The sequence below is a fragment of the Dermochelys coriacea genome, chromosome 8 (assembly GCF_009764565.3).
Source record: "Dermochelys coriacea isolate rDerCor1 chromosome 8, rDerCor1.pri.v4, whole genome shotgun sequence".
Taxonomy (NCBI): Eukaryota; Metazoa; Chordata; order Testudines; family Dermochelyidae; genus Dermochelys; species Dermochelys coriacea.
The window spans coordinates 56578473-56594771 of NC_050075.1; the positions used below are offsets into that span (position 1 = coordinate 56578473).

A 16299-nucleotide genomic window follows, 5' to 3' on the forward strand; every position below is an offset into this window, starting at 1 on the left:
ACCTGCCCCAGCCCTGAGGCCCCCTCCTGCACCACAAACCCTTCATCCCAGCCCCATCCTAGTGCCCCCTCCAGCCGAGAGCCAGCACTCCCAGCCCAGAGCCCTCACTCCCTCCCACACTCCAAACCCCTGCCTCAACCCGTAGCCCGCTCCTGCACTTCAAATCCGTCGGCCCCACCCCCAATCCTGGAGCCCACTCCTGTTCCCCAAACCCCTCATCCCCATCGCCACCCCAAAGCCTGGACCCCCAGCTAGAGCCCTCACCCCCTCCCGCATCCCAATTCCCTTCCCAAGTCCAGTGAAAGTGAGTGAGGGTGGGGGAGAGCGAACCACCGAGGGAGGGGGAATGTAGTGAGGGGGGGCTGGGGCCTCAGGGGAGGGGTGGGGAAGAAAGCAGGCCTTGGGGGAGGAGCAGGGCTAGGGTGTTCAGTTTTGTGTGATTAGAAAGTTGGCAACCCTACTCAGCACAGGGATGAATTTTTCTCCTTTAACAGAGAACTCCTGTTTGGTTATCTTTGCTTTGCTAATGGTAATCTATTGAGTGCAGTCATATCCTGGTAAGTTACTCCACCTTTTGACATTTGTGTCACACTCAGTCCATTATTCTCTGCAGATCTGTATTTCTGTGTTTAAGAACAAATGCCACTGGGTTTAAACAAAAGAAGTGTGAGGCAAAATCCCAATAAAGCTATATGAGTTTAAATTTCCTTTCTCGTTTGCATTTAAATCAGTAAAAAGAAAAGGAGTATTTGTGGCACCTTAGAGACTAACAAATTTATTAGAGCATAAGCTTTCGTGAGCTACAGCTCACTTCATCGGATGCATTTGGTGGAAAAAACAGAGGGGAGATTGATATAGACACACAGAGAACATGAAACAATGGGTTTATCATACACACTGTAAGGAGAGTGATCACTTAAGATAAGCCATCACCAGCAGCAGGAGGGGGAAAGGAGGAAAATCTTTCATGGTGACAAGCAAGGTAGGCTATTTCCAGCAGTTAACAAGAATATCTGAGGAACAGTGGGAGGGGGTGGGGTGGGGGGGGGAGAAATACCATGGGGAAATAGTTTTACTTTGTGTAATGACTCATCCATTCCCAGTCTCTATTCAAGCCTAAGTTAATTGTATCCAGTTTGCAATTAATTCCAATTCAGCAGTCTCTCATTGGAGTCTGTTTTTGAAGCTTTTTTGTTGAAGGATAGCCACTCTTAGGTCTGTAATCGAGTGACCAGAGAGATTGAAGTGTTCTCCAACTGGTTTTTGAATGTTATAATTCTTGACGTCTGATTTGTGTCCATTCATTCTTTTACACCATCATAGGGCCTAATCACATCAGCCACACTATCAGAGGCTCGTTCACTTGCGCATCTACCAATGTGATATATGCCATCATGTGCCAGCAATGCCCCTCTGCCATGTACATTGGTCAAACTGGACAGTCTCTACATAAAAGAATAAATGGACACACATCAGACGTCAAGAATTATAACATTCAAAAACCAGTTGGAGAACACTTCAATCTCTCTGGTCACTCGATTACAGACCTAAGAGTGGCTATCCTTCAACAAAAAAGCTTCAAAAACAGACTCCAACGAGAGACTGCTGAATTGGAATTAATTTGCAAACTGGATACAATTAATTTAGGCTTGAATAGAGACTGGGAATGGTTGAGTCATTACACAAAGTAAAACTATTTCCCCATGTTATTTCTCCCCCCCCCCACCACCCCCCACCCCACCCCCCACTGTTCCTCAGATATTCTTGTTAACTGCTGGAAATAGCCTACCTTGCTTGTCACCATGAAAGGTTTTCCTCTTTCCGCCCCCTCCACCCCCCGCTGCTGGTGATGGCTTATCTTAAGTGATCACTCTCCTTACAGTGTGTATGATAAACCCATTGTTTCATGTTCTCTGTGTGTGTATATCAATCTCCCCTCTGTTTTTTCCACCAAATGCATCCGATGAAGTGAGCTGTAGCTCACGAAAGCTTATGCTCTAATAAATTTGTTAGTCTCTAAGGTGCCACAAGTACTCTTTTTCTTTTTGCGAATACAGACTAACATGGCTGCTATTCTGAAACCTGTCATTTAAATCAGTGGTTCTCAAACTTTTGTACTGGTGACCCTTTTCTCACAGCAAGTCTGAGTATGACCCCCCCTTATAAATTAAAAACATTTTTTTGTATTTAACACTTATAAATGCTGGAGGTGAAGCGTGGTTTGGGGTAGAGGCTGACAGCTCGTGACCCCCCACATAATAACCTAGTGACCCCCTGAGAGGTCCCAACCCCCAGTTTGAGAATCCCTGATTTAAATATTGTCTCTTTTACTCACAGATGGCTCAACAAGGATCATTTGATCTAATCTGAAACCATTGTGTGTTTAAAATTCAATCCAGTTCAAAGTTACTGTGTTTGCATTCTGCTGAGGGGGAAATCAGCGGTAAAAAGGAGTAGAGAGGGAAGTCAGAAAGAAAACAACAAAATATGGGGGGAATTGCAGCATAGAATGGGCACTGATGTGAATAAAAAGAGACTAAAATCCATTAAAACTCAAGTTAAGACTAACATCTGAAGAACACAATAACAATTTCAGAGCTGTTTAATGGCACTGGAAAAAGCCCATATGTACAGTAGTGTTGTCTTGAGGGTAGCTCTTCAGTAATCTCTTTTTCACACAGCAGCATGTACAAATCTAGGACCTGATTCAGATCTCATTGAAAGGCTCCCCTTTGGTTCAGTGGGCCTTGGATCAGATCCCAGTGTGCTGGCTTCAGTGCTGTGAAATGAAACTAAGTATTAAATAACCCACCAGTATGCCTTTTTACTTCTGTTACTGCTGTGTTATCATGATTACTTACAAAGTACCTACAAGTGAGCCTAATAGTTTCTGAATTCTTTCTTTTTATTCTTTCCATGTAGAGCCCCCACCTGTGGTTCAGGTTCCTAATAATGTCACAGTCACCCCTGGGGAGAGAGCCATATTGACTTGCCTAACCTTAAGCACAGTGCGTTACAATCTCACCTGGCAGAGAAATGGCAATGATTTGAGGCTTGTGGAGCCCTCCCGAATAAGGATGATGAGCAATTTGTCTTTAGAAGTAAAATCTGTAAAGCTCACAGATGCTGGCGAGTACAGTTGCACTGCTTCTAATGAAGGTGGATCTACTGTGGCTTTTGTCTTTCTCACAGTACAAGGTAACAAAGAAGATGCATGTTAATCTTCTTTTGAAAAATATTTCTTTTCTTTTTCCTCCTCCCCACCTTTTTTTCCCTTCTCCTTGATAACAACTTTGCCCATTGAGCAATTTGGTAAAAGCCTGTGGAAATTGAGAGCAGAGCTAAAAAAAACTCCTCCCAAATAAAACAAAACAAAAACCCACAAAACCATGTAGAAAGGATATACTTTTTTCTATTAAATTTCATAGTTTTTCCATAAGGGCAATTGTTCGAGGCCATTGAGGGGAGAAAGAGAAGCATTCTTACAGTTCCCTCCCCATCCCTTCAAGGGATTTAGATGTTCTTTCTAATGTCTATAAACCAGTTGGGAGACTTAACACAATTACTAAATGACTTCTGGCAGGTTTTTACAGTAAAGCTAAAGAGGTTTGCTGCTGTCTCAGCAAAATATTTAGTTTCAAATCACTTATATATGAGGCTGATTACATCAAATAGATTGGAATTACATTTTGGCTGGTTTTGGTATTGCTAACTGTTTAAAACATGCCTGAGATAACCTCTCAGCTGGTTTAGACAGGGTCAGTTCAGAGACTGACAGTTGTTTTCTTTATAGTTTGATGAAAGATGCTTGGAATATCACTAATAGGTAGTAAAACTAAACTGTAGCTGAATGTGGTTATCTGCAGTTTGCAGTGTTGTAACTGTGTTGGTCCCAGTATATTAGAGAGACAAAGTGGGTGGGTGAGGTGATATCTTGTTTTGGACCAACTTCTGTTGGTGAAAGAGTCAAGCTTTTGAGCTACCTGGAGAAGAGCTCTGTGTAGCTCAAAAGCTTGACTCTTTCACCAACAGAAGCTGGTCCAATTAAAAATATTGCCTCACCCACCTTGTGCCTGCAGTGACATCCTCCTACTTTCTTCTGGAGTGCGTAATCCACTTCCACACACTGAAATATATTGTGTATGGAAGCTGAAATGGAGTCACGTGGTGTCATGTTCTATGGTCAACTAAATTTTAGAAATATTTTGGACCAAATAAAGTACCAAATGTATGGAGTTGCAGTGTTGATCCATGTCAATAAATTACATCAAGTACAGCACTCACTACTGGCTTATCTGTGGAATAACACTCAGAGGGAATCTACTGGGAAGTAACCTTGTGCTTGCATGTCTTTCTGGCCTGAATATTGGGCAGCAGAAGAATGAAGCTGGCTATATATGAAGGGATGAAAAAATGAATCTCATCATTAATAACACTGTAAAGAAGGAAATTTGTGGCCACGTCAACATAGTGGGCTGAATCCATGCTTGGTGAAGTCTTGCGGAGTTACACTGAAGCTGAATATAGCTCCTTAATTCATAGTAAAGCACACTGTTATAGAGTGTGACAGGGTCGGGCCAGATGGCTATAGGAGTAATAGAAGGTAGATATATTAGCCCCAGGCTAAGTAGGTCCCTTTTCCCTGGGTAAGGTAACAGGGAAGGTTCCAGAACAATCAGGAACCTTCTGGAGACAATTAAGACAGGCTGATTAGAACACCTGCAGCCAATCAAGAAGCTGCTAGAATCAATTAAGGCAGGCTAATCAGGGCACCTGTGTTTTTAAAAGGAGCTCACTTCAGTTTCTGGTGTGCGTGTGAGGAGCTAGGAGCAAGAGGCACTAGGAGCTGAGAGTCAGAACATGGACTATTGGAGGACTGAGGTGTACAAGCATTATCAGATACCAGGAGGAAGGTCCTATGGTGAGGATAAAGAAGGTGTTGGGAGGAGGCTATGGGGAAGTAGCCCAGGGAGTTGTAGCTGTCGCACAGCTGCTCCAGGAGGCACTCTAGACAGCTGCATTCCACAGGGCCCTGGAACCCAGAGTAGAGGGCGGGCCCGGGTTGCCCCTAAATCCTCCCAACTCCAAGTCAGACACAGGAGGAGTCGACCTGGACTGTGAGTTCAGAAAAACGGCCAAGCTGAGGGCTGCCGTGAAGCTCCAAGGCGAGCAAATCCGCCAATAAGCGCAAGACGCAACAAGGTAGAGCAGGAACTTTGTCACAAGAGCTACATCTAACATGAAGAAATTTACTATATTTTGGATCATGAAAGAATTAATTTCACTGTTATGTTCTCTTGGTGTATGAAGATGTCATTAACTGTAAAAATAAGAGTGGACAGAAGCTGTTCATTTTAGTTTATTATTTTAAACCTTTGTTTTGAAAGTTATAAGTTAAAATAATAATAATAGTAATGAAGAAATGCCATTTCTGATTTTTGAGAAAAGAGGCTGTACAATTCTGTAAGTTAAATCTTAAACTGGAAGTAGTCCCTTTTTTTTTTGATGGGGTACATCCCGTATTAATGGGAGCTTCTTGTATTAATGTACTAAATGCCCAACACTTACTCACGTTGAGTAATCGTTTACACCACAAGCAGTCCTATTGAAAATCTTGGGGCTACTTGTGGAGTGATGTACAAAACAATGTGAACAAAGGTGTCAGAATTGAGCCTTAAAGAGTTAAATTTTAGTCCTACTGAAGTCAATCCTGCCATTTTCACTAACTGAATGGTAATTTTGCCTTAGTAAGGTGTCTAAGGACTTGTCTAGGATTTGCTGCTGTTGTTGATTTGGCCCTAAAACTGTTTTAAGGTAACTGCAGGGGGTCAGGATTCCCCCTCCCCTCCAACATAGTCTTTTTTTTTATTTTGTTTTGTTTCATTCCTCTAAAGCATCTGGAGATGGGACACTTGACTGGTCCGAGCTGGTGCTCCAAGTTGGTCATAAGAATTCTCTTTCTCAGATTCTTGGCTGGCTCGTTCTTGCTTACATGCTGAGGGTCTCACTGATTGCCATATGTGGGATTAGGAAGAAATTTCCCCCCAGATCACATTGGCAGGGACCTTGGGGCTTTTTTCACCTTCCTCTACAAGATGGGGCACACATTCATTGCTAGGATCATCTGGGTGTGTATCATTAATCAGTTCCCAGCATTGCAGAGACCTTGATCTTTGGTGCATTCCAGTCCCTCCTATTAAATGCCTGTGACACATGTTATCTTAATCTCCTGCAGGTTTTGACATTTTGTCTAATTTTGGTTTTTGGGTTTGGTGTGTGGGTACCTAGATGCTGTTGATGGTCTGTGATATACAGGAGGTCAGAGTAGATGATCTGGTAATCCCTTCTGGCCTTAAGCTCTATGATTCTATGAGCTATTCACTATGAACATGACTACATAGTCTGGGGGTCTACACAGCACTAACAGAATTTCCCAAAGTTCTGTCTCATACCAGATTGGGGTCTGGTGTTGAAACTGGTGTGGATTGTTCGAGGGCTCTGTTTTCTCTTCATTTGCTTCAGAGCACTGACCAGGAGCCAGGAGAGTGTCTTCTGAGCATGTGAACAGTGTAATGGTAAGAACTGTCCAGGAGCATGAAATGTTAATCAGTACATCTTTCTAGGATTATTTTTTCCATAAGAAAGAGAAATTCCATAATCATGTGATCTCTGCCTTTTGTCCAGCTTTTCAGTCTTGTAAACAAAATAATAACATGATACATGCATGTTTAGTAGAGTAGATCCATATTTGAACGCATTGTCCTGATAGTTGTATAATATTACCAATGTTTCTCATATCTGGGTTTATTAACAAATCTCTCTGGCTTGGAAGCATAAATGAGTTATTTTTGTAACCAATGTCCTTTTTGCCGAAAACATTCATTTTTGGTGATCTTTGATCGTTGAATTTCATGTGTACCATTAAAATTCAAATCTCCAAAACACTACATATTGCCAAAATCTAATTTTACTGGCAAAATATTGGTTTTGTGAATTTCCAGCTCTGAATCAGGATAAGCAATTAAATACTGTCATAGAATTTGGGCTTTGTTCTTTGGCTCTGCAACACAGCCGTATTGTGTGGGAAAACCTTTGTGGTTTGTGTTGTGTGTGGATCAAGGATTAATAGAGAAGTTTAGCTTTCAGCAGTTTCAGCATTTCATGCATGGTTGTAGCAACAGATTAATAAGAAATGAGGTATGTTGTGCTTTCATCTCACAAAAATAGGGATCCGTTGAAGGTAAAGAAGCATTGGCTGGTGGTGGTTTGGCCTATTGTATGCAGCATATAGGTCCCCTTTTTGTGTTGATGAACTTATTTACATGAGTTGTCACATACTAGACAGAAATAAAGCTAAAAACTTTTTGTATTACATTCCGTGCATCACATGATAAATAATTAATTTGGTGTATTCTTAGTCTGACAACTTTGTCTCTTTATTTTGCTAAGCATTTTTGTAAAGGTTCAAATGGGATTTTTCTTGTCGCAACTGAAAGGTTTGCATCAGCCTGTTACAAGTAATACTGTGATAGAAAGATCTTAGCAGTACCTAATACAGGAATTCAGTGAACATACTGTAGCCACTGTACTACAAAAACTACATGTTTGACATCAGATGTCAAATACGACAACTTCCCCTACCTACCTCTGCCAAGATAGCATTTGAAACAATTTCAGTTCTGATGGTGTAGATAGAGTCAACTGTGTTGAATATGTGTTGTAAGAAAGCATTCTCAACCTCTTGTCCTAACAGGTCAACCGGATTTCTATGCCAGGGAACAGATTTGGATAAATCACTGTTACTTACCCCAGTGCAACTCAGAATCAAGATTAGAATCTGGCCCTGGGTGTACTGTACATCAGTGGTGCCCAACCTTATTACACAGGAGGGCCACATAAACATAACCACAACCTTGTGTGGGCAAACAGATTCTACATATTTTAATAAGATTTATTGATTTATATCGTAAGTTGAGCTTGTTTCATATGTATTTAGATAGGTTGTTTCTAGGTATAGTATTGTCTATTTACACACTTATGTAAATTAAAATGATGTAAACATGATGACAAAACACTAATGGATTGGCAGTTGGTATAGTCTGCTGAAGCAGGCCACAGGCCTTATGAAATGCTCTAGTGGGCCATAGGTTGGGCTCCCCTGCTGTACATGGTTTTGTCTTGTCCACAACAAGGACAAAACCATGTTCTGCTCTGGTTGAGAATACTAGAGGGCAGCAAGCGGTGTAGAACACAGCATGATATCTAATCACAGTCTTTGGGCCTGAATCTCTGCTCACCTACAGTAGTGTAAATCTGAAGTAATTCCAGTAAAGTGAATGAACAGTGGTGTAAGAGGAAAATCATATTGCTTTTTTCTCCTGGGGAATCATTTGCCAAAAATATCTTTGGTGTACTCTCTGCTGGACAACCCTTGGAACAGCATTAATATTCCCCCTGTGCTGGTGAGACAAGAGGTTAAGCATTCTGAATTCAGTTTGGCAACAGTTGTGGGAGAAAAAGAAAGATAACAGGGAAATAAAGACATTATAGAATGAAAAGTTTGTATACATACCATTCATTCTCCTGACATGATGTCCCCAACCCCAAATACACAGATTTCCATATAACACGAAAAGAAATAGTCCATAATACAATGCTGAGATCCTCCAAGCACCACAAAAAAAAACAAAAAACAAAAAAAAACAATGAAACTGGAGTATTGCAGCCTAGTTTGTTGATTTTTTAAATGGGGGGAAATGCAAGATTATTCTGCCCTAAAAAAATTAAAACATTGATAGCACAATGGTTCTTTCTAAACTGTTCTTGGGAGCTAACTCAGATGATTAAAATACACAGCTTGGAAAAGATTAACTAAAGTTATTAGCTAACATCTCTTATCACTATAGTACTTCCACTCTTTTCAAAACAGGAAATAAAACAGTTAAACTCCCAGCGATGTTCTTTGGTACAAAAGTCAATGTTCTTTGAATGAAAAAGAATTAAATCAGTAAGTATCCATATGTCTGGATGGCTCAGCTGCTGCTAATTACCATTCACAGCAGTTTTAATTATAGTTATTACATTGTTTTTTGAAGTTAGCCTCTTACACAGGAATACATGTGTTTGGAGGAGGGGTCAGAGATTGCTTGAGCAGCCTATCCAGAGGTCCAAAGAAGAGCTCTGTATACCTTGAAGATGTCTCTTTCATCAACAGAAGTAGGTGCAATAAAATATATTACCTCATCTACCTTGTCTCTGGGAAATTAGTGAGTATCACAAGTTTAATAATCTCTCTTTCCCAGAGTTTCTCATTCAATGACTCTTGTTAGATCATACAGAGAAATAGTCGTTTTTCCTACCTGCAGTGAAAGGGAATTATGGGAAAAAACTCAGTAAAGTCTGTGTTTGCATGTTTGTGTTAATATTTCCTGGATGAGATCATAGGCAGAGCTTTGCAATTTAAGAGCTCAGTAAACAAAGCTTTCTCATCAGATACTTCCCATGCCTCCAACACATGATTGCTTGTCATTTAATGAACCTCAAAAAGAGGTTATTACTATTTGTTATTTTTATAGTATTCAAAGTGCGCTGGGCACTTTACAGACAGTAAGAAAATAAGAGTCCCTGCTTCAAGAGATTATGCATCGAAGGAAACAAAGTACAGACAAAGAATGGGGAATTAAATGCAACAAAAAGCCAAGTGACTGAATGACTAGATGTATCACATCTTGTTCTATGATTTGGGGTTGGATTTCCTGTTCTGTATTGTCAGTTTGTTAGCATTTCCTTGGGGGAGAGGGAAGAACTAGAGTCTAAGGCAGGGATCAGCAACCTTTGGCACACGGCCCATCAGGGAAATTCGCTGGTGGGCTGGGATGGTTTGTTTACCTGCAGCATCCACAGGTTCGGCTGATCACAGCTCCCACTTGTCACAGTTCGCCGTTCCAGGCCAATAGGGGCTACGGGAAGTGGCGGCCAGCACATCCCTCGGCCAACGCCACTTCCCGCAGCCCCCATTGGCCTGGAATGGTGAACTGCAGCCAGTAGGAGCTGCGATCGGGTGAACCTGCGGACGCTGCAGGAAAACAAACCATCCTGGCCTTTCAGCGGATTTCCCTGATGGGCCATGTCAAGGTTCCTTCCCCACTCTGAACTCTAGGGTACAGATGTGGGGACCTGCATGAAAAAACCCCTAAGCTTGTTTTTACCAGCTTAGGTTAAACTTCCCCAAGGTACAAACTATTTTACCTTTTGTCCCTGGACCTTATTGCTGCCACCACCAAGCATCTAACAAATAAATATAACAGGGAAAGAGCCCACTTGGAAACGTCTTTCCCTCCCCAAATCCCCCCAAGCCCTACACCCCCTTTCCTGGGGAAGGCTTGATAAAAATCCTCACCAATTTGCGTAGGTGAACACAGACCCAAACCCTTGGATCTTAAGAACAATGAAAAAGCAATCAGGTTCTTAAAAGAAGAATTTTAATTAAAGAAAAAGTAAAAGAATCACCTCTGTAAAATCAGGATGGTAAATACCTTATAGGGTAATCAGATTCAAAACATAGAGAATCCCTCTAGGCAAAACCTTAAGTTACAAAAAGACACAAAAACAGAAATATACATTCCATTCAGCACAACTTATTTTATCAGCCATTTAAACAAAACAGAATCTAAAGCATATCTAACTAGATTACTTATTAACCCTTTACAGGAGTTCTGACCTGCATTCCTGTTCTGGTCCCGGCAAAAGCAACACACAGACAGAGAGAACCCTTTGTTCCCCCCGCCGGCTTTGAAAATATCTTGTCTCCTCATTGGTCATTTTGGTCAGGTGCCAGCAAGGTTGTCTTAGCTTCTTAACCCTTTACAGGTGAAAGGGTTTTTCCTCTGGCCAGGAGGGATTTAAAGGTGTTTACCCTTCCCTTTATATTTATGAGTGGCCGCATGCCAAGTTTTGCCAATCCTTGGTCTATAGGCTTTTTGAAATATCTGTGTTTTAAGAGTAGGAACATAGAGGGATGGAGGATGGCTACTCATGGGGGGGATTCTGTGCCAAAGAATTCAAAATTCTGTGCCAAAAAAAAATCAAAATTCTGCATATTTTATTTGTCAAAATAATGCATTATAATCACACCAGTTTCAATTGTTTTGGTAATTTATTTACAGAATACAATACAGAAAAATGTCTCAATAACTATTCAGCATTTCCTAAACACATGAAAGGTAAATTACAAACACTTGGTAACTAATATCCTGCATTCCAGTTATAATCCTGGATTTTTATTTAAATCACATTACAGAACACCAAATAGCACACACACACACACAAAAGTAGAATGTAATTTTAAATTGCTCAGACTTTCACACATGAAAATTTTGTTAATCGTTGTCCTGGACCTGGCTGGGTACTTTGGGAAGGGCTTGGTTCTGATTGTCCTGACATTTTATTGACTGCTTGGTAAATGTTTTATTTGCCATCAAAGTCTTTTTTTTTTTAAATGGGTAAGTAAAATAAATCCTGAGCTGTAATCTAACACCGTTGTGCCACTTTGGCACAGGAAAAAAGTGAAAAACACACGGATCTTCCTATATGAGGATTTCCATACTGTCTTTTATATAATGCTCCTTTACCTAACTCTGGCAATGTAGGGGCCTTAAAACTTTTACAGGGTTTATGCTCCTGGGGGAATTGACTGATAATGGGTACAGTTAACTAACAATAGGAACAATAGCATGCTGCTATACTTCTGCCTCAGAGAATGAGATCAATTAAACATCAACAGCAACTTTAACAATATTACTACTAGCAGGCTGCTAAATTTGTGCATCAGAGAAAGAGATCAATTAACTAGCAGGCAGGCTGCTACACTGCCTTCCAGACATAGCCTGCCTCATGCATAATAAAAAGCCCTACCCTTCTTCACCAGGGAGCTGCAGTAGCAAGAGAGAGGGACATAGTCAGTCTCTCTCTCTCTCCCCCATCTCTCTTGCTTGTTGGTCCAGCACGCCCCACAATGGTGATCAACCACGCAGGCATGCATGACCAGTCCCCATCCCCCATTTCTGAGGCTGCTCCAGGCATGCTGGAACAGATCCGCTGCCAGGGAAGAGGTGCGTGTCCCCTGGCAGATTTTTTAAATTTTCTGCATGGTGGGCACAGAAATATGAATAGAATCATAGAATATCAGGGTTGGAAGGGACCTAAGGAGTTCATCTAGTCCAACCTCCTGCTCAAAGCACGACCACTTCCCAACTAAATCAGCCCAGCCAGGGCTTTGTCAAGCCTGACCTTAAAAACCTTTAAGGAAGGAGATTCCACCACCTCCCTAGGTAATGCATTCCTGTGCTTCACCATCCTCCTACTGAAAAAGTTTTTCCTAGTATCCAACCTAAACCTCCCCCACTGCAACTTGAGACCATTACTCCTTGTTCTGTCATCTGCTGCCACTGAGAACAGTCTATCTAGATCCATCCTCTTTGGAACCTCCTTTCAGGTGGTTGAAAGCAGCTATCAAATCCCCCCTCGTTCTTCTTTTCTGCAGACTAAACAATCCCAGTTCCCTCGCCTCTCCTCATAAATCATGTGCTCCAGCCCCCTCATCATTTTTGTTGCCCTCCACTGGACTCTTTCCAATTTTTCCACATCCTTCTTGTAGTGTAAGGCCCAAAACTGGACACAGAACTCCAGATGAGTTCTCACCAATGCCAAATAGAGGAGAATGATCACGTCCCTCAATCTGCTGGTAATTTTCCTACTTATACAATCCAAAATGCCATTAGCCTTCTTGGCAACAAGGGCACACTGTTGACTCATATCCAGCTTCTCATCCACTGTAACCCTTAAATCCTTTTCTGCAGAACTGCTGCCTAGCCACTCGGTCCCTAGTCTGTAGCTGTGCATGGGATTCTTCTGTCCTAAGTGCAGGACTTTGCACTTGTCCTTATTGAACCTCATCAGATTTCTTTTGGCCCAATCCTCTAATTTGTCTAGGTTCCTCTGTATCCTATCCCTATCCTCCAGCATATCTACTATTCCTCCCAGTTTAGTGTCATCTGCAAACTTGCTGAGGGTGCAATCCACGCCATCCTCCAGATCATTAATGAAGATATTGAACAAAGCCGGCCCCAGGACTGACCCTTGGGGCACTCCACTTGATACTGGCTGCCAACTAGACATGGAGCCATTGATCACTACCCATTGAGCCCGATGATCTAGCCAGCTTTCTATCCACCTTATAGTCCATTCATCCAGCCCATACTTCTTTAACTTGCTGGCAAGAATACTGTGGGAGACCGTATCAAAAGCTTTGCTGAAGTCAAGGAATAACATGTCCACTGGTTTCCCCTCATCCACAGAGCCTGTTGTGTCATCATAGAAGGCAATTAGGTTGGTAAGGCATGACTTGCCCTTGGTGAATCCATGCTGACTGTTCCTGATCACTTTCCTCTCCTTAAAGTGCTTCAAAATTGATTCCTTGAGGACCTGCTTCATGATTTTTCCAGGGACTGAGGTGAAGCTGACTGGCCTGTAGTTTCCAGGATCCTCCTCCTTCCCTTTTTTAAAGATGGGCACTCCATTAGCCTTTTTCCAGTCATCCGAGACCTCCCCTGATTGCCATGAGCTTTCAAAGATACTGGCCAATGGCTCTGCAATCACATCTGCCAATTCCTTTAGCGCCCTCGGATGCAGCGCTTGGACTTGTGCTCATCCAACTTTTCTAAATAGTCCTGAACCACTTCTTTCTCTCCAAAGGGCTGGTCACCTCCTCCCCATACTGTGCTGCCCTGTGCAGTAGTCTGGGAGCTGACCTTGTTTGTGAAGACAGAGGCAAAAAAAGCATTGAGTACATTAACTTTTTCTACATCCTCTGTCACTAGGTTGCCTCCCCCATTCAGTAAGGGGCCCACACTTTCCTTGACCTTCTTCTTGTTGCTAACACTCCTGTAGAAACCCTTCTAGTTACTCTTAACATCCCTTGCAGGCCATATGAATTCTATACCGCCCGCACAACTCACAACTTCACACAATGCACAGTCAACCTGTGGAATTCATTGTTGTGGGATGTTGTGAAGGCCAAAAATATAGTTGGGTTAAAAAAAATTAGATAAGTTCATAGAGGATAGAATACTGGGACATGGCAGGAAGACATTCCCAAAGTGAGATGTCTGGTAAATGCAGAAGATTTGAGAAGTGCATATAAAATTAAAATAAAGGAGGACTGATCATATTTATAATCCATGGACAAGGGTAGGCCAGCTACTCTCCTCTCAGATGCCATTACACATTACATACAGTGACCCAAAAATGAGACAGACTTTGGTCTTTCCTTGCTGTGACATTAGGGTTAGAGCATGCCCCGGTGCCTCATGTTGTTCTGTATAGCAACCCATTGCTAATTCAGGAATCTGGTTAGGCTTTGGACGAACCACCTCTTCTAGTCCAGGATGGTGGTTAGTACGATGTGGGTGTTTGTATGGGGAAAGACATAGGAAAGAGGAGGATAGAAGAAGTAATCCTCAGGGTTCTGAGAGGTCTTAGAGGAATAATGGTGAATACAGGCACTTTTATGTTAATGTTCCCATGATGTCCCTTCTTGCAAAAAATACATTCAATTTTCAACAATAAACATGCGGTGCATCTTCCATGCGTCCGAGAAGAAGAACTATTCCCTAAGATTGTACTTTTCTTTTAATTAAGTGCATGCAATTGTGGCCAATACAATCAATGTGGCTACTTGATAATGAAGTCTTCTGCATGTATCTAATAAATACTATTTATTGATTTTGATACATACTTTAACAAATCTATTCTTCAGACCTGTCATTGCAACAGTAATTGAACTGTGTTTGTGTGCCTTATTTTTACATAGCTGTTTTCATCTAGTTCACAATCCAAAAATGTGAAATACTACAATGAATGTTTAATATGAAACCATAGAAAATCCAGTGCATATTGGTGAAATATGATCTAAGCTAATACAAGTCAGATGAGAAATAAAGATTTCTTTTGAAAATATATTGACTGTGTATGTGTATATGCATAAAGATAATCTTTCCTAGAAATGGATCCAATCTGGATTCTGTGCCAGAATTGACTTCAAAGTGGAAATACCAGAGGGAATGCACAGTATCATCCTAACTCCATCCTTCCTTTTCTCTCAGCAACATATATGTTAATATTTGTTGCAAGCAGGTTTTGATCTTATTGTAGTTTTTTTGCATGTGCATTCATGACACTAACATACTGCAGATGTTCAAAAAATTGACAGGTTTCAGAGTAGCAGCCGTGTTAGTCTGTATTCGCAAAAAGAAAAGGAGTACTTGTGGCACCTTAGAGACTAACAAATTTATTAGAGCATAAGCTTTCATGTTCCATTCTATGCATCCGATGAAGTGAGCTGTAGCTCACGAAAGCTTATGCTCTAATAAATTTGTTAGTCTCTAAGGTGCCACAAGTACTCCTTTTCTTTTTGTTCAAAAAATTGAAGATCAAAATTGTGTGCCTCCATCCTGGCACTTACAAATGCAGAATTAAAGATCTTTTAACAAATCGATGGCCATACAGAACTTCACAGGCATCCCTCTATTGCATGCTTTGACCACATAGCGCTTCATGATTATTAGTGGAGAAGATTCTTCTGATCCAAAAGTACAGAGCCCTGCCACTTAATTTAAGACATATGACACACACTTGCTCACATCTGAAAATAGACTATTAAACTAAAGCCCATTAAAGTTAATTGGGTTAAAGTTAAAGTTAATTGGGACTCTTTCCCAGTGGGAATTGGATCAGGCCCATAGAGAGTAGCCAGTTCACTGGTACTCTGATCATGGTACCTGATCCATGCTATCTGATCCATGTAGAGAGATACCGATGTCCCTGTGAAATCCGCTTGAAGATAATGGGGCTCTCTGCTTGGTTGCAGGTAGGCCAGATTGCAGGGACTGAGATTTGCCTAGTTAGTGTGGTCAGTATGTTGAAGTGAATTTTGCAAAAATCACACCCTATCAGCAAAATTTGCAAAATGTTTATGCAAGTCACTAAAACTATTGCCTTGTAGTGTGATAGCTTTTGATTTGGACACAATTAAATGGTTGTACTTGTTTATCTTTGTTTATGCATTGCTAGTTGTGCAAAGAATTTAAATCACAAGCCTTTCCAAAGAATTGTTGTTTGAGACAGTAAAGAGACAGCAAAGAATTACTGAATCTCTAAGAAAAGAACAGGAGTACTTGTGGCACCCTAGAGACTAACAAATTTATTAGAGCATAAGCTTTCATGGGCTACAGCCCACTTCAT

At 41.3% G+C, this 16299-nt stretch overlaps 1 protein-coding gene across 1 annotated transcript in view; it reads left to right on the forward strand.

The window, feature by feature from the left end:
• Positions 1 to 16299, forward strand: part of HMCN1 (hemicentin 1) — a 340371-nt gene that overhangs the window by 130605 nt on the left and 193467 nt on the right. The window contains 1 exon segment of the mRNA XM_038414308.2: positions 2923 to 3198. Coding sequence (XP_038270236.1) covers positions 2923 to 3198 — 276 coding nt within the window.